This window comes from Thamnophis sirtalis, unplaced genomic scaffold, assembly GCF_051295495.1.
Source record: "Thamnophis sirtalis isolate CommonGarterSnake01/CBP01778 unplaced genomic scaffold, rThaSir2_p1.2 scaffold_9, whole genome shotgun sequence".
NCBI lineage: Eukaryota > Metazoa > Chordata > Lepidosauria > Squamata > Natricidae > Thamnophis > Thamnophis sirtalis.
Window position 1 is genome coordinate 33,490,418 of NW_028261389.1, and position 26,764 is coordinate 33,517,181.

At 39.4% G+C, this 26,764-nt stretch overlaps 1 protein-coding gene across 3 annotated transcripts in view; it reads left to right on the top strand.

Moving 5' to 3' along the window:
• GRIN2B (glutamate ionotropic receptor NMDA type subunit 2B) overlaps nt 1–26,764 on the top strand; it is a 352,876-nt gene that overhangs the window by 284,407 nt on the left and 41,705 nt on the right. For 2 of the 3 annotated variants that reach the window (XM_087723269.1, XM_087723270.1), the window contains exons 10-13: nt 9,418–9,578; nt 11,576–11,763; nt 17,174–17,412; nt 21,299–22,696. In XM_087723269.1, the coding sequence (XP_087579395.1) occupies nt 9,418–9,578; nt 11,576–11,763; nt 17,174–17,412; nt 21,299–22,696 (1,986 nt within the window). Of the gene's footprint in view, nt 1–9,417; nt 9,579–11,575; nt 11,764–17,173; nt 17,413–21,298; nt 26,605–26,764 lie in introns of those variants that run through there. The other variant, XM_087723268.1, reaches the window with a different exon arrangement.

The window sequence follows — 26,764 nt, forward strand, 5'->3', positions numbered from 1 at the left end:
GAAGTCAAAAAATAAAGCAATAAGAAGTAGAAGAAGAAAAAATGAATCCGTTCACTTTAAGAGGAGAAATGGAGAATGTGACGAGCATTTCAATCCACAAAAAATAGTTACAATGACAAAGGAAAAAAAAACTTTCCACAGTGATCCCATTAGGATTATTTTCGCCGCTCAGTTCTTTTGTTTAAGGATCAATTTGGCATTAAAGAAATATTTCTTTGGGCAGTCTTTAGCAAAATAGAAAAAATACCTCACCAGATGGACTCACTTTCTCTTTTCACTTCCTTCCTTCTGGAGCATCCCAACTTCATTAGCATAGGGGCTGCTTGAAGCACTTCCCTTGGGTCTATCAGGGATTTTGCAATATCCCTGAGACCAGCAAGGCTTTGTCTTCCTGATCACCGTCTCTACGGGATGGTTTAGGTCTCAATGGACCCCCCCCCCAGCGGCAAAAGTGTCAACAGCAGTCTCAGAGTATCGAGACCACATGTTGTAATGTCACGACGGAAGCACGCAAGTCTTAAAGCTGTCAAGTTACAAGACCCTTGCACCCCTAACCCTTTAGAAAAAAACCCAGGGGTGTTCAAACTTGACAGCTTTAAGACTTGTGGGCTTCAACTCCCAGAATTCCTCCTCTTGCTCTTCATCTTGATGATGTATGGATGGGCGGGGGAGGGAGCTGGAACTGGTTCTAAACGGCACTGTAGATTTGTGGAACCTGTTCTATAGAAGAGGTTAGAACTGGCAGGAACCCACCCCTGATTCTCTCCCTATAGGAATCAAGGATGTTTCATTATCTGTAACAGCCCCCAAATCACTGAATGGGCAGAGCCATCCAATTTGATTTGCTGCTTTGAAACAAGTCTGGGCAATGATTAGGGAGTCAAGATGATTCAATTGGAGTGTTCTTGAATTCAAAGCACTGTTTTATCCTATCCTAATAATTTGTCATAAATATTTTACTGTTTGAAAATTATTGTTTGTGTCAGTTTTAAGCCAAATATACTGCAGGTAGAGTATCGTTTATGTGTTTGCAAGTGGAGCTGATTTATTTTAATCATTTTGATACCTAAAGTGCAGTACTGCTTTTTTAATTTAGAAACTTGTCTCTTTATAGAACATTAAAACTCAATGAATTTTGCATGCAATAGATACATTTCTGCCGCAATTTATTATTATGTGGTTAATCTTTGGTGAGATTCACAACCTTTGGGTCTGGTTGGTAGCTCAACAGCTCGAGTCCTAACCAAGGACCTGGGAACTGTTAAGGTAACATCGGAGGATATAAGTTGTTCCAATTAGGGTGGTTTTTTGGACAGTCAGAATGTTCAAATCAGGTAAATTTAGAATTTTCAAATAGTGAGGTAGTCCTTTAGGTATTGCTCCAAGGGCTCCAATTACAATTGGGACAACACATGATTTCTTTTTCCACAGTTGCTCAACCTCAATTTGCAAGTCCTGGTATTTTGTGATTTTTTCTTGCTGTTTATCCTCAATTCGTTCATCACCAGGTATTGCAATGTCAATGAACCATACTTTTTTCTTTTCAATTATTGTTATGTCAGGTGTGTTGTGGGCCAATTGCCTGTCAGTCTGGATTCTGAAGTCCCACAAGATCTTGACTTTCTCATTCTCTAAAACATTCTCAAACTGATGGTCCCATTGGTTTTTGCTGTACTCAAATCCAAACTTTTGGCACAATTTCCAGTGAATAATCTTAGCAATGTTGTCATGGTGTTGTAGGTAGTCAGTTTGTGAAATTTTGCTGCACCCGCTGATCAGATGGTCGACTGTCTCATCTTTCTCATTACAGAGGCGACATTTGCTATTGGTGGTAACATGTTGAATTTTTGCCTTCATGCAGTTTATGATTTATGATTTTATGATTTTATTAATATTTGTAGGCCGCCCTTTTCCCTGAGGGGACTCAGGGCGGCTCACATAAAATCAGGGAGGGGGAATACAGACATTGACATAGAACATATAATAAAATAGTAAACAACATACATTCATCATTCGGGAGGGGCGGCTATCCTTGTCCCCAGGCCTGACGGGCTAGCCAGTTCTTAAGGGCTGTGCGGAAGGCCTGGACGGTGGAGAGGGTACGAATCTCCACAGGGAGCTCGTTCCAAAGGGTCGGGGCTACTACTGAGAAGGCCCTCCTCCTTGTAGTTGCCAGCCGGCATTGGCTGGCCGATGGAATACGGAGGAGGCCTAATCTATGTGATCTTATTGGTCGCAGGGAGGTAATTGGCAGAAGGCGGTCTCTCAAGTATCCAGATCCACTACCATGTAGGGCTTTATGGGTGACTAGTAACACCTTGAAGCGCATCCGGAGCTCGACAGGTAGCCAGCGCAGCTCGCGGAGGATAGGTGTTATGTGGGTGAACCGAGGTGCACCCACAATCACTCGCGCGGCCGCGTTCTGTACTAGCTGAAGTCGCCGGATGCTCTTCAAAGGCAGCCCCATGTAGAGCACATTGCAGTATTCCAGCCTAGAGGTCACAAGGGCCCGGGTGACCGTTGTGAGAGCCTCCCGATTCAGGTAGGGTCGCAACTGGCGCACCAAGCGAACCTGGGCGAATGCCCCCCTGGTCACAGCCGTCAAGTGGTGGTCAAACGATAGCTGTGGATCCAGGAGGACTCCCAAGTTGCGAACCCTCTCTGAGGGGTATAGAATTTGACCCCCCAGCCTGAGAGATGGAATATTGGTGGAATCTTTGGGAGGGAAACACAACAGCCACTCGGTCTTTTCTGGGTTGAGCACAAGCTTGTTAACCCTCATCCAGTCCATAACGGCTTCAAGGCCTCGGTTCATCACGTCTGCCGCTTCATTGAGTTGGCACGGGGCGGACAGATACAATTGAGTATCGTCCGCATATTGATGGTATCTGATCCCGTGCCTGCGGATGATCTCTCCCAGCGGTTTCATGTAGATGTTGAATAGTAGGGGGGATAAGACCGAGCCCTGAGGCACCCCATAAGTTAGGGGCCTAGGGGACGATCTCTGCCCCCCCACTAACACCGACTGCGACCTGTCCGAGAGGTAGGAGGAGAACCACCGCAACACGGTGCCTCCCACTCCCACCTCCCGCAGTCGTCGCAGAAGGATACCATGGTCGATGGTATCGAAAGCCGCTGAGAGGTCAAGGAGGACCAGGATGGAGGAATGTCCTCCATCTCTGGCCCTCCAGAGATCATCGGTCAATGCGACCAAAGCGGTTTCTGTGCTGTAACCGGGTCTGAAGCCTGACTGGAAGGGGTCGAGATAGTTTGCTTCCTCCAAGGACCGTTGGAGCTGGAAGGCCACCACCTTCTCCACAACCTTCCCAAGGAAGGGAAGGTTGGAGACTGGGCGATAGTTATTAAGAACAGCTGGATCCAGAGATGGCTTCTTTAGGAGGGGTCTCACCACCGCCGCTTTCAGTGCGGCGGGGAAGTTCCCCTCCCGAAGAGAGGCGGTCACAACCGCCTGGATCCAGCCTCGTGTCACCTCACTGCTGTTAGTAACCAGCCATGAGGGACACGTGGTATGGCTAAGGCTTGTTCTTGAGCTGCCAAAATAAAGCCTTCTGTTTCTTTTTTCAGTACTCCTGATCTTAACCAGCTCCAAATTAGCTTTTGGTCAGCTTTGCCTTCAATACTTTTCAAGTATTGGCTATGCATAGCTTTGCTTTTACAATTTTCAGCTCGCTTCTCAATTATTTCTTTCTTATATTCAACTTTTGATTTAGTTGTCTTTAAAAGCCTCCTTTATTTACTTCCTTAATCATTGGTTCTTCACTTTTCTGGATGTAATCATTCAAGCTGTGTTTTTCTTCTTCCACAGTCTGTTTTACTCGTAGGAGTTCTCGACCACGCTCTGCTCTTGGTAGATATAATTGGTCAATATCACTTTTCGGGTGCAAAGCATGATTCATTGTCATAAGATTATTGTTATAAAGCAACAACAGAATTGTATCACAGTGGCCTGTTGTTTTGCCAGATTTGGCATTGATTACTAGTCGGGCCCCACCCAGGGGCCTAGGACATCGTAACGTATTTTTGTAATATGCGTGCGGATCCAAGCAGTGCAGCTTTTTGCATTTGACTGATGGTGATTTTGTCAATTTTTAACTGTTTTAAATGTAGTTCGAGTGCTTTTTGAATAGCACCCAGTGTGCTGATTACCACTGGAATTACCACTGCTGGTTTGTGCCATAGTCGTTGAATTTCGATTTTTAAGTCCTGGTATCTTGCGATTTTTTCATGTTCCTTCTCGGCGACCCTGCTATCACCTGGTATTACGATGTCTATGATTGTGACCTTATTTTTCTCAACCAGTGTGATGTCTGGTGTATTATGCGCCAGTATTTTGTCGGTTTGTATACAGAAATCCCACAAGATCTTGACCATCTGATTTTCGGTGACTTTTTCAGGCTGATGTTCCCACCAGTTTGTTGCTGTTTTAATATTATAATTTTTGCACAAATTCCAATGGATCATTTGTGCTACTGAATTGTGCCGCAATTTATAATCAGTCTGCGCAATTTTTTTACAGCAGCTGAGTATGTGATCAACAGTTTCATCAGCTTCTTTGCAAAGTCTGCATTTGGCATCATCAAAGGATTTTTCGATTTTGGCCTTAATGGCATTTGTGCGGATAGCTTGTTCTAGCGCAGCCAGGATTAGTGACTCTGTTTCTTTCTTTAATGTACCTGTTGTTAACCATAACCAAGTTTGTTCACTGTCCACTTTATCTTTTATTTTTTCCAGAAATTGGCCATGCAGTGCTTTGTTCTGCCAACTCTCCATTCTTGATTTTATCACATCTTTTCTGTATTCTTGTTTCGTCTGTTGGGCCTTCAGTAGATTTTTGTTCTTTACTTCGATTAATAGATGTTCTTGACTTTCTTTTAAATAATCAGCCAGTGCATGTTTTTCTTCTTCAACTGTTTGCTTCACTTGTAATAATCCTCTGCCACCTGATTTTCGGGGCAGGTAGAGTCTATCAGTATCACCATGTGGATGTAAACTGTAGTGCATTGTCATTAGTTTCCTGGTTTTTCGGTCGAAAAGGTCCAAATCAGCTTGTGTCCAGTTAACTATACCAGCTGTGTATCTTATAACTGGTATTGCCCAGGTATTTATGGCCTTGATTGTATTTCCACCATTCAATTTAGATTTCAAAATTTTCCTAACTCTGTTGGTGTACTCTCGCCTGACAATAGTTTTTACTTCTCCATGCTTGATGTTATCCAACTGCAGAATGCCTAAGTATTTGTAGGCTTCATTTTCTTTGCATTTAATTAATTGGCCATTGGGCATTTCAATTCCCTCACATGCAGTGATTTTGCCCCTTTTTATGGATACAGTGGCGCATTTTTCCATGCCAAACTGCATTGAAATATCGGTGCTGAATACTCAGACTATTATTATAGGCCAGTTGTTTCGCCGGATTTGGCATTGGTTACTAGTCGGGCCCCACCCAGGGGCCTAGGACGTCATAACCTATTTTCGTAATATGCGTGCAGATCCGAGCAGTGCGGCTTTTTACATTTGACTGATGGTGATTTTGTCAATTTTTAACTGTTTTAAATGTAATTCCAGTGCTTTTGGAATAGCACCCAGTGTGCCAATTACCACTGGAATTATCACTGCTGGTTTGTGCCATAGTCGTTGAATTTCGATTTTTAAGTCCTGGTATCTTGCAATTTTTTCATGTTCCTTCTCGGCGACCCTGCTATCACCTGGTATTGCGATGTCTATGATTGTGACCTTATTTTTCTCAACCAGTGTGATGTCTGGTGTATTATGCGCCAGTATTTTGTCGGTTTGTATACGGAAATCCCACAAGATCTTGACCATCTGATTTTCGGTGACTTTTTCAGGCTGATGTTCCCACCAGTTTGTTGCTGTTTTAATATTATAATTTTTGCACAAATTCCAATGGATCATTTGTGCTACTGAATTGTGCCGCAATTTATAATCAGTCTGCGCGATTTTTTTACAGCAGCTGAGTATGTGATCAACAGTTTCATCAGCTTCTTTGCAAAGTCTGCATTTGGCATCATCAAAGGATTTTTCGATTTTGGCCTTAATGGCATTTGTGCGGATAGCTTGTTCTTGCGCAGCCAGGATTAGTGACTCTGTTTCTTTCTTTAATGTACCTGTTGTTAACCATAACCAAGTTTGTTCACTGTCCACTTTATCTTTTATTTTTTCCAGAAATTGGCCATGCAGTGCTTTGTTCTGCCAACTCTCCATTCTTGATTTTATCACATCTTTTCTGTATTCTTGTTTCGTCTGTTGGGCCTTCAGTAGATTTTTGTTCTTTACTTCGATTAATAGATGTTCTTGACTTTCTTTTAAATAATCAGCCAGTGCATGTTTTTCTTCTTCAACTGTTTGCTTCACTTGTAATAATCCTCTGCCACCTGATTTTCGGGGCAGGTAGAGTCTATCAGTATCACCACGTGGATGTAAACTGTAGTGCATTGTCATTAGTTTCCTGGTTTTTCGGTCGAAAAGGTCCAAATCAGCTTGTGTCCAGTTAACTATACCAGCTGTGTATCTTATAACTGGTATTGCCCAGGTATTTATGGCCTTGATTGTATTTCCACCATTCAATTTAGATTTTAAAATTTTCCTAACTCTGTTGGTGTACTCTCGCCTGACAATAGTTTTTACTTCTCCATGCTTGATGTTATCCAACTGCAGAATGCCTAAGTATTTGTAGGCTTCATTTTTTTTGCATTTAATTAATTGGCCATTGGGCATTTCAATTCCCTCACATGCAGTGATTTTGCCCCTTTTTATGGATACAGTGGCGCATTTTTCCATGCCAAACTGCATTGAAATATCGGTGCTGAATACTCGGACTGAGTTTGTCAATGATTGGATTTCTATTTCTGACTTTCCATAGAGTTTCAAATCATCCATATATAGTAAATGTGAAATTTTTTCAGCTTCTTTGGCTGTTTGGTAGCCTAATTTCATTTTTTTTAAGATTACTGATAGTGGGATCATTGCGATGATGAAGAGAAGAGGTGAAAGTGAATCACCCTGGAAAATTCCTCGCTTGATATTAACCATTCCGTAGATCTCATTCCCTACTGCCAACTCAGTTCTCCATTGTTTCATCGCCTTTTCAGTAAAGGATGTAATATTTTTGCTAATGCCAGTTGTTTCTAAGCATTTTATGATCCAACTATGTGGCAGTGAGTCAAATGCCTTTTTGTAATCAATCCAGACCATATTCAAGTTCGTTTTTCTGTTCTTACAATTTTCTAATATCATTTTATCAATTAGAAGCTGATCTTTTTGCCCCTGCTCCTTCTTTTGTTGCCTTTTTGCTCTACTGGCAAGATGTTGTTTGTTTCCAAATAATCCATCATGTTATCTGCAACAATGCCTGTGAGTAATTTGAAGGTTGTTGGCAAGCATGTTATTGGTCTGTAGTTTTCAGGTGTTGTTCCTTTAGTTGCATCTTTCTGAATCAAGTATGTTTTTCCATTTGTCAACCATTCATCAATTTGGCCCTTTTGTAAAATTTCATTCAGTTGCCTGGCCAATATTGCATGTAAACTGGTCAGATATTTGAGCCAGAAACCATGTAATTGGTCCTTTCCAGGTGATGTCCAATTCTTTACCTTTTTAACTCGATTTTTGACCATCTCAGTTGTTATTTCTAATACTTGCATTTGTTTGTTGCCAATGCTTTTCTCAAAGTCATGTATCCACTTTGCTTCCTTGTTGTAGTCCTTTGCATTTTCCCACAATTCTTTCCAGAATTCAACTGTGGCCTGTTTTTCTGGTTTTCCACTTTTGGTGTCACCATTTACATTAAGACTTTGATAAAAACGCCGTTGGTCTGATCGAAATTGCTGATTTTGTTTATATTGGATGATTCGTGCCTCATATCTTTCAATTTTTCTAGCTGTTGCTGTTATCTGCTGTTTTACAATCTCTACAGCTTCATTGATGTTTCTTGTATCCAATCTATATCTCCTGATTAGCCGATCTATGATTTTGTTGTTTTTAAGCCGTTGCTCATGCATGTTCTTTAAGTTACTAGCATCTGCCCTTAATTTTTTGATTTTTTGTTCTAAACGGATTTTCCACTTTGGCTTTGATGATTTTTCTGTTGTGTGACTAGGTACTTTAATTTTAATGCCTAGTTCATTAGTGACTATTACAGCTGCGCTGTACATTAACTGGTTTGTTTCTAAGATGGATCCCGGTTCAATTGTTGAAAACACTGCATTAACCATTTTCATGATAGGGGCCAAAATTTTCTTAGGCACAGTTTTTAGTGATGGTAAACGTTGCCTTTCCTCATTAAGCAGAAAATGCTCCATGATCTTATCCTTCAATTCTTTTTGTTTTTGAGTTAGTTCATCAGTTGGTTCAGTGATAACTGGTTCTAGTGGTGGTGGTGTTATTTCCTCACCGAGAGCTTCTTCTGGGAGTTCTACTATAATGTCTTTAGTTGTGTCTTGAATATCAGTTATTTCCGCTTGTGATATTGTTTTTTGGGTTTTGCAATTTGCTTGAATTTCCTCATGTTCAACTTCACTAAACACTTTATTCCGTATAATAAATCGCCTTTGATCTGCTAGTCGTTGTTCACTAACATTTGAATCTGGATATTGTTGTTTCCATAATTCATACATTCGCTTTAAATAGCCTCTTTTTTCTGGCTCTGAGTTGTAGTAACAGGCCATTATGGCACGGTTTTCATCTGCACTATATTTTTGTCGTTTTGTTGGCTGGTCCACTTGTAGCCCACTTGTCGATGGATGTCCAGGGACCCCAACATCCGCCACGGCCCTTGTTAACCCGTGCGACGACCGATGCGGTATGGAATTCTTATTTGTTTTTTTCACCATATTGTATGGGTTGGCGGTTTTTTTTTTACGGGACCAGATGCCAACCTGACCCCAACCTTCCTCCTTTCTCTTCCGGGCTTGGGACCGGCAACGGCGGAGTTTCAGACTATTATTATTATTATTATTATTATTATTATTTTGGAGGAAATAAATTGCATCTTAAATTACTCAAATGATATAAATTGATGAAAACTTACATGATGATACTACCTCATAAATGATGTCAAGCCTCAAAATACATGATTCTGATTCAGTTGTTATAGGTAAGTAGCAGACAATCCCTCTTCATTTAGCTCTACTAAAATGATACTTTATTCTATAAACCTCAGCAGCAAAGACTTCAAAGAGAGTTGCCATTTCATGTATGGACCTCAGTAATGAATTGATAACTACTAATATTAATGTTACTGAAATTCAGGCAATCTAATCTATTCTCAAATAAATTACTGAAAGGCCCTTCCTTCCTTCTTTCCTTCCTTCCTTCCTTCCTTCCTTCCTTCCTTCCTTCCTTCCTTCCTTCCTTCCTTCCTTTCTTCTTTTTCTCTTATAGTTCCAAAATCCAAATGCTTTCTCACCACCTTTCCGCTTTGGAACAGTTCCCAATGGCAGTACGGAGAGGAATATTCGCAACAATTACGAACTGATGCATGCCTATATGGTGAAATTCAACCAAAGATCAGTGCAAGATGCTTTATCATCACTGAAAACAGGGTGAGACTGCTGCCTTCCAAATTTAGCATAAATAATAATGTTGAGTGTATAAACCTACCTCTTCAGATATCTCACTTCTTCAAAAATATTCCTTTTACCAAAATATTGCATGCATTCCATTCCACACCATTGTCTAGAGGAGATATGGGGAAATTTTGAAGTATAAATATTTATATCCCTTTAAATCAAATGCAGTAAGAGGATCAGTAGTATGAAATAAGGAACTCAGAGTGGAATGAAGAGAAAATAAGGAAGTACCGAAGAATTGGGCTGGCATATTTTTTGGTGTTGATCCTGGGCAAACTGCCCATTGCATCTGTCCAAAGAACAACACACTTTATGAATTCAAATAGATAAATATTTTGTCCACAACACAACATTGTTATTAGGATGAGCCGTGGTGGCACAGTGGTTAGAGTGCAGTACTACAGGCTACTTCTGCTGATCACCGGTTGCCAGCAGTTTGGCAGATCGAATCTCACCAGGCTCAAGGTTGACTCAGCCTTCCATCCTTCTGAGGTGGGTAAAATGAGGACGCAGATTGTTGGGAGCAATATTCTGTCTCTGTAAATTGCTTAGAGAGGGCTATAAAGCACTGTAAAGCGGTATAAAAGTCTAAGTGCTATTGCTATGTGAAATCCAGTTCACACAGATGAACAGAAAAATATACCTTCTTCGGGTACATATATGCACATGGGAAAAATCCCAGGAGGAGGAGGAGGAGGCAGCTACAGAGAGAAATAGACCTGTCAGAGAACTCACTGGCAGACTTCCAGAAGCACCATTCCCCACTCTGCTAGCACTCCACTGCAGCCCACCAAGCAGCTCTTTGACAAGCTGTAAACAAGAGGGAGCTGGGATGAAATAAAGACCAAAAGCAGAACCAGGTTTTATGGCCCAGTTGAGATGGTTTATGCTGTTTATAGCCAAAAGTGTCCTACTGGGATAAATATGAATGCCTTATGGAAATATGTGAATAATAAGAATAAAATGTGAACTGAACCAGTCAAATGGTTCAACAACTTGTCAAAATATAACTAGTATTAAATAATGCCATATCAAACATTCCCCTTTAATCTGTGCCCCGCAAACATTCGTGAACTTTTGGGGGCACATTAAAAGCAACAGCATGAGACCCACTCTTCCAAGAAGACTGACCACTAAATGAGGCAAAGAAAAATTAGTGACACCACTAGTCCACCAGGGTATTGTTTTAAAACAAGAGATGGAAAAAGAAACAAAAGTGGGGAAAGATGAAGGAGGCCTCCCCTTCCTGCTCTCTACATACTTTTCAAAAAAATTGACTCTCTAGGAAAGTGCCAGAATAAAATCCCTGTTTTCGTGGATTGAAGACTCTAAAAAATAAAAACAGAATGATTTGCTCCATCTTCATCCTAGATTTGGTGACAGAAGTTGTCTGTCTATAAATAATCAGCACCATCTTCATGATGAGATTACTTGGGCAATATAAAGCTTACATTTCTGCCCTTATATTGAGATATAACATGATCTCCAACCACTTGTCATGTTTAAAGATGCTCAGGGGACTCTTCACAAGAGCAGGGGTCCCGGCCAAATCTAATTTGAGTAATTACATTTTGCTTAACACCATCTCTCCAGCTGTTTGATCAGGAAATGGTATGCTTTGCTGCTTTAATCACTGTGTACTTTTCCTAGGCATGTTGCCGAAATATTGCTACATGATTCTCACAGTTAAGGAAGGGTATGTTATAGTCAAGTGAATGAAGATGTTTTCAGGTTTGAGTTATGGAGAGAAGTGGAAGACATTTTCTTGCTTGGGTTATGAAAATATCTTTAAAGACTGAAAGATTCTGGAAACATGTGCATGGATCCCATGACTACTCAAATTTTAGTTCTGCATAAATATGTGTATTACCTGGATTCATTCTTTCTCACCGTTGATTTCTAAATGGTGGATTGATTTTGTACACTTTTCTGTTATTCTTTTCCCCTTTTTGGGTTTTGACATTCTGTAGGAAACTGGATGCTTTTATTTATGATGCTGCTGTGCTAAACTATATGGCTGGCAGAGATGAAGGCTGCAAGCTAGTGACAATTGGCAGTGGAAAGGTCTTTGCTTCTACTGGCTACGGCATTGCCATCCAGAAGAACTCTGGCTGGAAGCGGCAAGTGGATCTTGCAATTTTACAGCTTTTTGGCGATGGTGAGTAATTTGGATAATGAAGAAAAAAGATATATTTTTTTACTAAGATTACTCCATTAAACCCTCCAGTGTTTTAACCTAATAGGGAATGCTATTTCAAAGACTCTGGCCCATTGCATCATAGTGAATGTTTAGTTTTACAGCCATTTATTTATTTGAGAGATTTACAGTTCAACATGTCAGTGGCAATTACCAAAGTGGCTTGTAGTCATAAACATCATTAGGAGGCGTTTCAGAAATCTCAAAAGACACATAAGCTATATTTGCTAAGTTTGTATCCTAACTGTCACCCAGAGAAGTTAAGAGGGAGGATGAAATAAAATAAATATACTTCATAATTATGAATACAGAATTAAGACACTAAAAGGCAAACATGCTATTTATGTCAAAGACAGTCAAATCATTTTGGCATATTCGACAGGAACTCCAACAAGTATTCCCAGCCTCGGCAGCACATAAATACATACATATCCATCATGTGATTCCTTTTTGAGTGAATGATATGCAAAGCCCAGACAAGATGTAAGAAGCAGTAAGCATAGAACAGAATCAGCAATCTTGGAGTAATGCTGAATTTTGGTTGTACTTATGGAACACCAGCAAAATGTGCAATAAACCACTGGTATAATGTCTTTATAATCAGGAGGACTATGTTGCATGTGGTGTAGATATAAATAAGATTACTCAGCTATTAAAGTTAATGATTTCTGTCACATCTTCTATCTTCCCAATTGCCAATTAGCTCAATACATTTTAAAACAAATCCTCAGCTCCTCCAGTTTTTCTTCTCAATCTGCAGCTTGAAAATGTTTTTAGTGTGGCATGATTCCAAGTGCTTGAGGTTTGGAATTTGATGAACAAGAATCTTCAGTCAAACATTGCTTAGCCAGAATTGGCCAATAACTAAATACAGACTGCTTATCAATGAGCACTTTCACTGCTTCAAATCTGCCAATAGTGAAATATCTTACCACAGGGCTTTGTGTACTGTATGAGTTAAATAAGTTTGCAGTTGTCTCTACCCCCACCCCCATTCTATAGCCTTTGTATCTGGCAAGATATATGTTTGTGTGCATGTGTCTTTGTAAAATATTTTCCTGATAGGCTGCTATAGAGCCAGTGGCAAGGGAGAGTTGATTTCTTAATGTATGAGGAAGTGCATTGAGAAATTTAACTGTAAATCTCTCAATAGTTCCATATCAGATTTATAGATACACTGTTCTTTTCCAGCAAATCTTGAGTGTTATAAAATAGCATGTTAGCAAAACTGCATTTGAAGGGCTTTTCCCCTGAGCTGGGTCAGATGAAATGTGAGCTGGGATACACAGGCCATTGGATGCAGTAACTCCAACAGAAATACCAATGCCCTTAAATACTTGATGCACTTGCTGGAATGGAACCTGTCTCTGAAGCAAGTGAGGAAAATAAACTTTGTCTTTTACATAGGGTAAGGAATATATTATTAAGTGTTTGGCTTGCATTGTCGCTGCTTTAAGTCAATGTCATTCAAATAACAAAGGTGTGCTAGCAGAAGTGAAGAAAGCACAGGGGGATAGGGCTGATTGTTAAAATCTCTAGTTGCCTGGTTTACACCTAGAGTTGTCCATCCAAGGATTATATGTATCTAAAATAAATATACTTAGGCAGCCTGGTGGAACATTATTTTAATCAAGTCTCTATTCAATTTGTATAGAAAATGGTTACTTATAAATTTTATTGGTTTCACTTTAGATTGTATAAGTGATCTATTTTGACAAGGCTTATTATTTATAATATAATGCATATAACACAATATTTAAAGTAACATGGTTGAACATAAGGCCTTGATACAGACATTGTGCAAATTTATTTCCAACTTGGGAAGCAATGGTGAAACATGGGCATATGTGGTATACCCAAAGTTACCTGGACCATTGAAGCTTCTGAATACTCAAAGATCAAATAAGAAACATAAGAAACAAGATAATGGAGGACCAGTTACTTAGAGAGGAAAATGTTCATAGAAAATGCTACTGATATAAGTCAAAGAGCAGAGGTTGCTCATTCATAGTTGATAATTATTGATAATTCATAGTCCATTATTCACCATCACCTGTGATCAAGACCTATGGAATGATGTCAGCAGATCCAGTCAGAAATATAATTTTGGCTCTAGCAAAGCAACCAGGAAGCAAGCAAACAAACAAACAAAACCCTAACCCCTCAAAACAAGGCAAACCTAGGCGGTAATTAAGTGAGAAGGAAGGATACCTGTAAATAGTGTCCAGCAAATGGCCAAAATATCATAAATATAGAAAGTATAATTACATGGCAAAAGTACAAAAACAATTTTAAAAATAGCATGAATCTAAAGAAGATAATTTCTTCTTAGGCTTAATCAACAACAGTAAATCAATTATATAACTGTTACTGGTGCAGTCTAGCAGTTGATCATGGGTACAAAAAATGACATATCTAATACCTATGCCTACAATCATATAAGAATCCAGTAGACACAATCAGTGGTTTGAATTCATGTTGAAATGAAAAAAAAAACCATGTATTATGTAAAAAGAGTATTATTAAATCCATGAAGCACCATAATGGTCCTAAAAACATATAACAGTTTACAAGTAGTTAATTGTATCAATATCATCAATATAGAATTACTACAGAAAAAAATCCTCCATGATTAATAAAAATGCATTTTAGGAACAGAACTGAGCATAAAGTTGTATTTTATAATATTGTGATACTTCCAAGAATGCATCCATTATTCTTAGGAGACACACACATAAAATGCATAATATAAAAGCAGTATTGAAGACAAAAATAAAAGCAGAATCGAAGCAAAAATAATTATTTGCCATAATGAAGAATAAACTTCAGATTAAGTGGATCTATTATGTGATTATTGTTTGCAAGAAACATGGATTTTGAGAATTTGCCCGTACTTACAATAATTAACTAGCATACTCAAAGAAAATAAATAGAGAACCAGTTCAGTGTAGTGGTTAAGATTTCAGGATAGAAACCAGGACACTGTGAGTTCTAGTCCTGTCTTAGTTACAAAACCATTTGGATGATTTTGAGCTGGCCACCTTCTCTCAGCCCTAGGAAGGAGGCAATGGCAAACCACTTCTGAAAAACTTTGTCAAGAATTTCCAACAATCAGACATGATTGATTGATTGAATGAAACAAACAAACAAACAAAACCAAAGAGAGCATTGTGACCTTGTGATAGAAGAAATGGTGGTAAAATATATTTTCTAAATACCAGAAATTTCAGTTCTGGTACACAACCAGATACATTACCACAGGGTAAATGTACAATGGCACAGTCTGCTCTTTGAAATCTTCTATCATACCTTACAAAATTGATGGTAGATATTCAAGTAACAGTGCTATACACGAATGACATCCTTGTATGAATCACCATAGAAGAACACAACTACAAGTTAAAACTGGTACTAGGAAAAGTCAGGTTATTTATGTTTTAAATTTCTGTGCCACCGATCCTACCAATACAGTGACTCTAGGTGGCTTACAATATCATAAAACTTAAAAAGTGCTAAAATTAGAACAAAAAGTTAAGAATCAAGATGATGGGCAATCTGGGGGTGAGAATCTTCTCTACCTCTCCAGCTACCCCTAACATAGTTGGGCCCCAGGTTAAGTGGCAGAGCCAAGTTTTTAGGCTCTTCTGGAAGTCCAGGAGTGTGGGGGAGGATCTCACCTCTAATGGGAGAATATTCCAGAAGGTGGAGACCACAGCAGAAAATGATTTTATCCTGGACCTCACCAACCAAAGTCATCCTCCTGGTGACTCTTACCAACCAGGAGGGCAAGGATCTAATAAAGAAGTAGCTGCACTAGGAGCCCTGAGGACCTTGTATATTTCCTCGAACAGGGTAAAAGTGCTACCAGATAACTAGATAAATATGCTCCTTGGACCTGCTCCATAGTTGGAATCTAACTGAGAATGAATTCAAGTAATTTTATCCATCAGGTGCTGGACAAATTCCTCTGCGTGGCCCTATAAATGTTCATTTGAGCCCTCTTTCCTAAGGAGGGACCAGGTGACCTTAAACATGACCAACAGGCAGCACTCTGTGGATGCAATAAATGCAAAGAAATTGTGACTTTTCACCATTTTTACTGCCATGAGGTAGGCCTTAATTAGCAGCTCTCATCTATGGTCAGTAGGATTCATTCTTTGTCTCCCTTCAGCAGCATTCTACCCATTTCTTGACTCTTTTCAACACCCTCAACTTCTCCATGAATGGCAGGAGTGTCAAGAAGGTGATGGGCAAGATCTTGTCCAGGGTTCCAGCCACTTCTGATTCAAGGCTGTAGCCAGAGCCTCCACAAGACCATGCAACAGAGCAACTAGGATATCCCCCATCTTCCCCTGGACCCTGAGTTCATCAGTCACTGGGGGGAAGACCATTTAAATAGGCTGGGCCTCTCTGCAGAGGGGGCAGTGTTGGAAAATCTCAAGGACATTGAAAATTGAACAAAAGCAAACCTTGAAGAAATACCGTATCTGAGAGATGTACTAACAAAAGATGGCATTAAACCAGACCTTTTTCCATACAAAAGGAAAAGCGATTGCAGATGTATCAAAACTGACATGCCAAAATGAAGTTCAGAGGATCGTGGGAATGGTAAATTATGTCTCAAAATGTATTCCCAATGTAGTTGCCCACACCACAAATTTGAGGTCATTACTTTGCAAAGATGCCATCTGGCACTGGACTGATAAGGAATTAAAGTATATAAAGAATACTCCAAATACAGCACCTGTTATGCAATTTTATGATCTTTTTAAAAAAAAGAAAAACAGCTGCTATTAAACAATGTACTATTCAAGCAGACAAAGAGACTAATGGAACAGTATTGAATGTTGCATGACCAAATTATTTAATGTATAAGGAGGGCAATATAAGGAAGGTTGTAGTTATTTGTAGTTAATGGAATATGTTAAGGGTTTTTTTTTTTTGTCCCAGGTAAGAGCTGAGTCCAAGCTGATTTTTAAAAAAAAACATAGTTCACCCTTTCCGCCATTCCCCCTTTACAAATCAACACAAGTGCCAGTCTTATCCAGCAGGTTGCAGATTCAGCTATAACCTCACAGACATGAATCTTTGATCACCTTTAGCTGTGTGTTCCCAAATAATATTTGGAAAGTCACCATAATCCCCCTCAGTTCATGGGAAACGGGGAACAATCTCAGAAAAGAAGCTTTATGAGTCACAGGGATGAAGACTGCAAAGCATATTTGTCATTAAGAATGCTTTAAAATACCAAATAAAATTAGTTAAAAATAGAAGTCTCTATTATTCTGATTATCTCACTCACTCATACTCTCTCTCTCTCACACACACATAAATGGATTTCATGTTTCATTTTTCCCCAACTCTTTTATAGGGGAGATGGAGGAACTGGAAGCTCTCTGGCTCACTGGGATTTGCCACAATGAGAAGAATGAGGTAATGAGTAGTCAGCTGGATATTGACAACATGGCAGGAGTCTTCTATATGTTGGGAGCAGCCATGGCCCTCAGCCTCATCACCTTCATCTGTGAACATCTCTTTTATTGGCAATTTCGCCATTGCTTCATGGGGGTCTGTTCTGGCAAGCCTGGTGTTGTCTTCTCCATTAGCAGGGTGAGTGTATTCAATCAAATAAAGGGATTACAATGCAGTGGTGCATTTAGTCCAATATAAAACTGGGGGATGACATTTGATCACTGAGCATGCATTTGAAATTGGATAGAGCTAGATCAAAGAAGTGGATAAAGGAAGTAAATTAAAACAAAACTATTCTCTCTATAATTAATCTTCATGCATTTAAGAGCATCCTTCTTTTGTCACATTTAAAATCATGGTTTGATAACAACTTATGAATGACCAATGGAGTAGCACTCATGGCCTTCGGAGGTTGCATGTGGTCCTTGGGCCATAGGTTGCATACCCCTTGCCTAAAAAAAGAGAGATATCTTGTATCCATGGTGCTTCTGAGTGTAGCTGAAAGGAGTCTTCTTCTTTTTAGCCGAACCTTTCATTCCTGCAAAGGTAATAATCAGGAGCATTGAATACAAATCACTGTACTTTCAAACAATTTTAATAGCATTTTTTTCCTCAAGGATAATGAAAATGCAATGTAATGGAAAAGGTAGTTAGTTGATCACTATAAGATACAAAATGCTGGACTAGATATACCATTGTTTTAATCCTACTGTACATAGCTCTTCCAATGTTCATTAAAAATTAAATATTCCTGCAAATGCTTTCATATTGTAAATTAGTTGAAACTTCATCAAATATAATTTTGAAATAAAATTTTAAACCTATACTATTAAGTTGTAAATTCACTCAGCTTTAAAGTATATCTCATTTTGATTATAAAATTATAAAGTTAATTCAAAATGCTTTAAGATATCACATTATGTAACCAGAAAAGTCAAATTCAGATATTGAACAAAAAATGGCAATGAATTTTGCTTGAGAAAGATATGTTATATACAGTGTTACAGTATGTTCTGTTTTCTCTGTCACAATTGCTGAGGAAGGAGTAGAGCAAGTATGACTTTGTAGATCACAAGCTGTGATCCAAATGAATAAGAAAAACTGGGCTGAGCAGAGGGACAGGAGATTGTGCCAAGTGAACTAATACATTGTACTTGGCTTGACAGTTTTTGATTCCTGAGTGAACAAATCTCAGGAATCAAGAACATCTACAAAGTATAAGGTTGGCCTCATTTAGGGTATTATAAGTAAGAAGGAGCACCTTGAATCAGAATCAGAAGCTAAATAGATCATAGATCAATTGACCATAGATCAATTACCAGTCTCATCATTCAATAAATGTATGAGACAATGGAATTGAAGGTATCTTCAGCTTCAGAGTAATCTTTTAGTCCATTTTAGTAGTAATATTTTGTGAGAGGTAACAAGATAATGGTAGGCAGTGGTAGACTTTATTATTCAGAAAAAAAATGAGATATGTCACATGTAAATTAAGAACAACATTCCTGGCAAGAACAACAAAGTAGATATTGGAAATAAATGTATGTTTAAGATCATTTTTGAGCAGAACTTCTAATTTACCTGAATATTTGCAACCATGTTTAAAATGAACGGATTAGTTAATGTAACAAAAAAAAAGGAGGTTACACTCACTGAAAGGGAAGGAAACCATATTTCTGTTTTTGATAACTTTCACCAAGTGTCAGTCTTCTCTGTTTGGGGAAGATAGTTGGGAGGGTGACAGAGATTCATCTCTATAATATCATGGAGGAAACATCATATCTAGATCCTTTTAATCAGGATTCAGGGTTGACCCATGAGACCAAACAATAATGTTCGTTCTAGTAGTCAATCTTTATTGGGAAATGAATGGAGGTACTAATACCTTTCTAGTCCTCATAGATCTCTTAACAGAATTAAATACTCTCAACCATGGTATTTTGGGGCTATCTGCAAGGATTTCAAGTCAAAGGCACCTTTTACAAAGGTTTTACTCCTACTCAAGTGGGCAGTTCTGGTTCCTAATCACAGGCAAAGATTGGTCAAGTTGGTTGCTTGAGTGCTTTCATGTGGCATGACATTTGAGCTCGGTTTCCTCTCCCACACTATTTAACATCGATATGAAATTTCTGAGAGAAGTAATCTAATAGTGGTATCCAATCCAAAACAAATCTATTGAGGTCTTAAACTGATGCTTGAAGGCCGTCATAAACTGGATAAGATGAAACAAATTCAAATTAATTCCTGCCAAACAGAGTTACTGCTGGTCAATTGACATTATGACTATCCAGTAATATCAGCCCATGATAGGGTTGCATTACCCTGGAGATAATCTGTGATTTGGTTCCTGCTACAGCAGCAGCTAGAAGTTCTGTCTAGGGGAATCTTTAGCTGGTATGCCAAGAATGTACGTACGTATCAAATTAATAGAGCAGTCTATCTTACAAAACATGAATGGACAGAATACAAACATAATGACAATAAAAAAACATTCAAACATGAATGAAAAACAAACCCCCATATTGAAGGAAAAAACAATCACTTGACATCAAGCAGCCACCTTGCAAGCTCACCATGGCATCCCCAAGTCTTATGGAAGAACCACATTTTAATGGTGTTCCAGAGGGCAAGCCTCTCCTCAGGGGGAATGATGTTCAGAAGATGAGGGCCATAGCAAAAAAGTCAACCTGAATTGGACCCTGAAGCAAACTGGTAGCCAGTGCAGGTTGTGGACATAGGTGTAATATGCACCACCCTAGGGACATACATAATATCTGCATAGTTGCACTGTGCACCAGCTGAAGCTTTCAGATGCTCTTCAAGGATAGACCAATGTAGAGTGCTTTATAGTCCATACCGGATGTGACCAAAGTGTGAGTAACTGAGTTGTAAAGTTTTATAGTCCAAGAAGGGGCACAACTGGCACACACCATGAAGCTGTTCAAAAGATATCTTATACATGACTGCTACCTGCCAAAGACAGTAAAGTTTCAGCTCCAAAAGACTTCAAAACTCAGTGCCACTTAATCTTCAGGGTTCAGCTGAAGCCTATTGTTACTTATCCAGGTCCCCACTGTCTCCAAACACCATCATTGCTTAGCTAGGCAAAAGTAGAGGCATATAACTGTAAATCATCAGCATACTGATGAAGAAGCCTTGATGACAGTCTAAAATTTTAATCATTTCACAACTTGTCTACTACAATATCCTGAAATTGGTGGTACCTTTGAAACTAACTTGTAAGCTACCTGGGCAAAATACCACATTTGATTAGTCAAGAGAATCTGTTTATTTCTAATCCTAAAATCAATTGATTTTTGGATTCAATAATTTATAAAGCCTTATACAGTGTATTGTAGTGTAGGGATACATCAGAGACTTCTTTCCAAGTTTGATTTTGCCCATCTAGTCCAAATATTAAGCGTTAAGGGCCTGCTAAGTCACCCACTTCATGTGAATAACACAGCTGTGGGATTGCCTCTTAGGTGATTCTCTCTTCATACAATATACTGTCTCTGTATCTCACTTTGACACAGCCCTTCATACATTTTTGAAGGCCATTAACAGTCAATTTATTTCAATGAGGTTTTGGTTTATAGATTGATTCTGGTTGGCTTTCTGATTTCATATTAAGTATTGGTGTTTTTCTTGTCTTGTTCTTTTACTCCTTTATTATTGTACATTAACCAGAATAATTTTGATTGATGCTCTAGCAAACCTTGTAAATAAAGAAATAGATCCCCAAATATAAAGGAACTAAAAGTGAAAAGTGAAATATTGGTTGTAGTAGTGGCAAAAGGATTAATGATCTGAATTAATGTATACAAATGCAAGTGGTCCTTCTCTCTGAAAGCAGAATGAGAACAACTCCAAAGGAAGTAGGTTGCCCAATTGAAAGTGATACCGTAAGAAACCGTGAAAGATAAAATCTTATTTACCAAAAGACATTTTTCCAATTTCCAACTCTGTGGATTATCTGCTAAGCTTCTCTGTTAACCTTTTTTTCCTCTTTTTCCCATTTCAGGGTATTTACAGCTGCATCCATGGAGTGGCTATTGAAGACCATCATTCTTCTATGAATTCTCCTACTGCCACCATGAACAATACCCATTCTAATATTTTGCGTCTGCTCCGAACAGCAAAGAACATGGCTAACCTTTCAGGTGTCAATGGATCACCACAAAGTGCCCTGGATTTCATCCGCCGTGAATCATCAGTTTATGATATCTCTGAACATCGCCGTAGCTTCACCCACTCTGATTGCAAGTCTTATAATAACCCCCCTTGTGAGGAGAATCTTTTCAGTGATTATATTAGTGAGGTAGAAAGGACTTTCGGCAATCTACAACTGAAAGAAAGTAATGTTTATCAAGACCATTATCATCATCATCATCGCCCCCATAGCATTGGTAGTGCCAGTTCTATTGATGGACTATATGACTGTGATAATCCACCCTTCTCTTCCCAGTCTCGATCCATCAGTAAAAAGCCACTAGATATTGGTTTACCACCAGCCAAGCACGGCCAGTTAGGTGACCTTTATGGCAAGCTGTCATTCAAGGGTGATCGATATAGTGGAGGAGGGGCACATGATGATTTAATCCGTTCAGATGTTTCAGACATATCCACTCATACGGTAACATATGGCAACATCGAAGGCAATGCAGCAAAGCGGAGAAAACAGCAATATAAAGATAGTTTAAAGAAACGTCCAGCCTCAGCTAAATCACGGAGAGAATTTGATGAGATTGAACTGGCCTATCGACGGCGTCCCCATTCTCCTGACCACAAGCGCTACTTTAGAGACAAGGAAGGGCTAAGGGATTTCTATTTGGACCAATTCCGGGCTAAGGAAAACTCACCGCATTGGGAACATGTAGATCTGACAGATATCTATAAAGAACGGGGAGATGACTTTAAGCGGGACACTCTAGGGGGAACAGGGACGTGTTCAAATAGGACCCATCACAAACATGGGTCAGGGGAGTTTGGAGTAAACAATGAGCACAAGCACAGTGTTGTGAGTGGGGTACCAGTGCCATGGGAAAAAAACCTTGCCAATCTTGATTGGGAGGAACGGCCAGGGTCTAATTATTGCCGCAGTTGCCCATCTAAGCTGCATAACTACACCCCAGCTGTGGTGGGGCAGAACTCCACCCGTCAGCCATGCATCCGGTGTGAAGCTTGCAAGAAGGCAGGCAACCTCTATGATATCAGTGAGGACAACTCCCTTCAAGAGCTGGATCAGCCATCTGCTCCTGTGCCAGTGGCAACCAGCACCTCCACCACCAAGTACCCTCAGAGCCCTTCCAACTCTGCCTCCAAGGTGCAGAAAAAGAATCGCAACAAGCTCCGCCGGCAGCACTCCTATGACACATTTGTGGATCTGCAGAAGGAAGAAGCAGCCTTGGCCCCATGCAGTGTGAGCTTAAAGGACAAAGGCCGCTTTTTGGAGGGAAGCCCTTATGCTCATATGTTTGAAATGCCAGCAAGCGAGTCCACTTTTGCCAACAACAAGTCCTCACTGCCTGCCACCAGCCACCACCACCACAACAATCCTGGCATTAGTGGTGGTTATATGCTAAGCAAGTCTCTCTACCCCGATCGGGTCACTCAAAACCCTTTCATCCCCACTTTTGGGGATGACCAGTGCTTGCTCCATGGCAGCAAATCCTATTTCTTCAGGCAGCCTGTGGTGGCAGGAGGGCCCAAGGCCAGGCCAGACTTCCGAGCCATTGTCACCACCAACAAGCCAGTGGTCTCAGCTCTTCATGGAGCTGTGCCAGCCCGTTTCCAGAAGGACATCTGTATAGGGAACCAGTCCAACCCCTGTGTGCCTAACAACAAAAACCCCAGGGCTTTCAATGGCTCTAGCAATGGGCATGTTTATGAGAAACTTTCTAGTATTGAATCTGATGTCTGAGTGATGGGAGAAAAAGCATGGGAGGGGATGGTGCAGGAAATGCAAAGCAAGGGAGGGGCAAGTGGTGGGTTTAGTCCTAGCTCCCATTTGCTACTCTTCTGCTACTGTTTCTTTCCTTTTTTAAACAAAAAAAAAGTGGAATATTGGAGTTCTGCTTAGGCAGAGCTGATGAGAAGTGCCACTTCTTTCTTTCCCCACACCCGAACTCCTAATTATCTCTTTTCATTTCCCTACTCACATTTCCATTCCTGACCATCACATGTCAGAGCTTACTAGCTTAGCTTGTGTTTTCACAGTTGGAAAGACAGGGCATGGATCAGGTGAGGTCAGCACATGGGTAGGGGCAATACCCCAATACAGAATTGGGGTTTTCTTAGCAGCAAACAGGGATGGTTAGTATTGCTATGAAGATGCCATGTATGGTAAAGAACAGAGGAAAGAAAGATTAGTTCTTTTTACATTTGTACTTTTAAAAAAATGTGAGATACAGCTAATGTGGAATTTATTTAATGAAATACATTCAGTTCTTTTATAAAGACTTTAGGGAAAGGGTAAAAATTGAAGTTGCATAGATACTTACATCCTGGAATGCAGTATATCTTGTGGAAAAAGGAGGTGTGGAGATCTGCTTAGAAGTTCAGTTATGGCAGTCCAGCAAGGGCATTTCTGAAGGATGGGCTAAAATTACAGCTAGGACAGGTGAGAGCAGGAAACTTTTGCCAAGAGTCTTGAGAAAATTAAAAGGTGGGATCCCAGGGTGGGGAATCTGTCTGATTTTCTCTACTCATGAAAACTCATTGTTAATTTTGAAACCATAAACTTTTGGATGTGAATTGATTTGTGCACAGCTCTCTTAAATAATGATTTACATCAAATACAGACAACAACAAAAAATAAAACCAATGTAACATCACTGAAGTATTTTTCTTACACACCCCAGCAGAACAAGCCTCTGCAATGTGGATGAATAAAAAGGCTGAACAATGAGAAAAGAAGGCTGGCAGCTCCTTAAACTCCACTGTTCTTTTGATGAATTAAATGTGGAAGGGAGATTTCTCAACTGCCACCTCCTTGTTTCTCTTGCAAAAGGAGATTTTGAGAGACTACAGAAAAAAAGGCTTTCTCTGCTGTTGGAGTTGAATAGAAAGTACAGGAGGTGGTGCTGCTGGTGGGGAGAATAGGACCAGCACAACTCATACCATGTGTATATGTATATTTATTGAATATATACTTATATTTGATAACTATAGTGTTGTGGAACTATGGCTTGTCTTCCACAGGGCATGAGGAGATGAAATACCAGTTCCCACAGTTGCTGTAGTGGGGATCAGAAAGCAAAGGTAGCAAGAAAGTTAAGAGGAGGCCAGGAGATGCTAAACAGGAAAAGTAGTATTATTTAGCAGCATTAGAGTTGTTCTGGACGTCTTCTTGGTGTAATGCAGTATTGCTTGCAGCAGTTTTTTCTCTCAAGGAGGAATAATTGGAAATGTGAGTAAAACTACTTAAAGTGAGATTGTTTCATTTCCATCAGGAACCCTCAGGTAAGAGCAGCAGGCTATAACTGTTGCCTCCCATATATGTGGCAAAACATCTCACTTTTTTCCTGGATCTGTTGATCTGCTTTCCTAACAAAACAAGAGGGCAGAAGTATCTCTTCTGAAAGAGCTGGCAGATTGCAATTGGACTGAATAAATGGAGAGGCACAAGCTCTGAACTCTGGAAGCAGCTGTTCCTTTTTTGAGCCACATTTCTTGCAACTGATTCTCCTTTCATGTCCTTTCATCCACACCCCATTTGGGCTTTATATTTTTTATATATATATTGCTGCATTGAAGCCATTGGAAGGCACTGTCTTTTGGTAGAGAGGATAAATATGGGCTTGAACTTTATTAGGTTGTGAAAGGAGTGATGTCTGGAAGAGCAGAATGCCTTTTACTTCATTTTCCTTGTCCCTCTCAGAAAAAGCTACTTTCCTAGCAGTCTGCAGCACACAAAGTAACTGATGAATCCTTTAACAAAGGGCACTTGGGAAGGCATTCATCTCATTTGTAAATTGAGATTTTTTTTTCTATTGCATTTTGTATAAAACTAGTGCTTCTCTTCTTGTGAATATTCAGGTTTTGAGAGGATATGGGTTTTTAGTTGTTGCATTTTCCCCAACAGTTTTCAGTCTTTGTATATGGAAGTAGCTTTATGTTGGCCCATACCATTACAAATGGGAAATAATAAGAGAAAACTGCATGTATTAAATACCTCTTTCTAAATCACACTTGTCACATTTTTCCTCATGTTTAGAAAATGGCAACGGATCATCTTAAACCTCACCAGCAAGGCTTTCATGTTCCTTGCTTGATTATAAACTCACAATCTTTCTCTGGAATCTGGGCCCTGAAGCATTGTGCTGTTTTCCTTCAGATGGAGTAAATTCATTTTGAATGTTCAGTTTAAATCGCACCCAAAATTACAGGAACTTCTCCAAAGTTAGCTTGGAAAGCTTGGGGCTGGGAAATCTCTCAATTAACACTTAATACTTAAAATTTATTAAACAGCTGGGCTTGATCCTAGTGATGAGCGGGCCTCTGGGTTGCTCCCTTTCTCAGCTGAAACCAAAAATATTAGTATTGTAGTACTTCAAGAAAAAAGTTCACCAAGCCAAAAAAAAAATTAACTGAACTCTCAGAATGATTTTAGATGTATATTTGGGGTGTAGATTTTCTCTGGTTTTAATTTTCTTGCAATCTAGCTCAGTTTGAATATTAAATTCACAAGTTTACACTATAGCTAAGATTTGATAATATTAAATTACCAATGTTAATTTGCGTGCACAGAGCATGAAACATGTCTGCTTAAAGATGAGTAGAAATGTTGGGGGACTATCAATAACAGTTAATAAGCAGGTATTGTGTCTACTGCTTTAATATAAGAAATTAGCTTCTTGATCTCTCCATCTATCTTGAACATCTTATTTTTCTTTCTATTGAAATTTGACCAAGAAGAAGAAGGTTGGTTCAACCACATACATAGGTTATGTTTTAGATATTATTATGATTTTATAATTTAAAGTTCTGGATATTATTCCACTAAAAACATCAAACATGGACATGATGGAAAATGTTAGCTGCAGGTGCTGTTTATGGAGACAGTGATGTTGGTTGTTTAACTTGCCAAAAATACACAAAACTTTGTATAATACACACACAAAATTGTATGTTCATCATTTAAGAAACTCAGTTTCCTCCTCCTGCTTAGAAAAATGGGATGTGCTCTTCAGTTTTCTCATTGCATAAAGTTGATTTCCCCCGTGAACTAAGATTCATTGTCTTCTGCTTGGGTGAGTGGTCCTGCACCTGAACATACATAATTGACATTTTTGCTATCCAGATGCTTTAGGATAATGTATTGAAATACTTTCTTAATACTAATTCTAGAGCCATGACAGTACATATGTTGTAAATGTGCCAGGGGATAAGGGATGTGAAGTTGTTTTTCTTTTTTTTTTAAATGGCAGATTTTCCAAGCTGTTTAACTGAGTATGGCATGCTGCCAGACCACGTATTCTGGCATTCT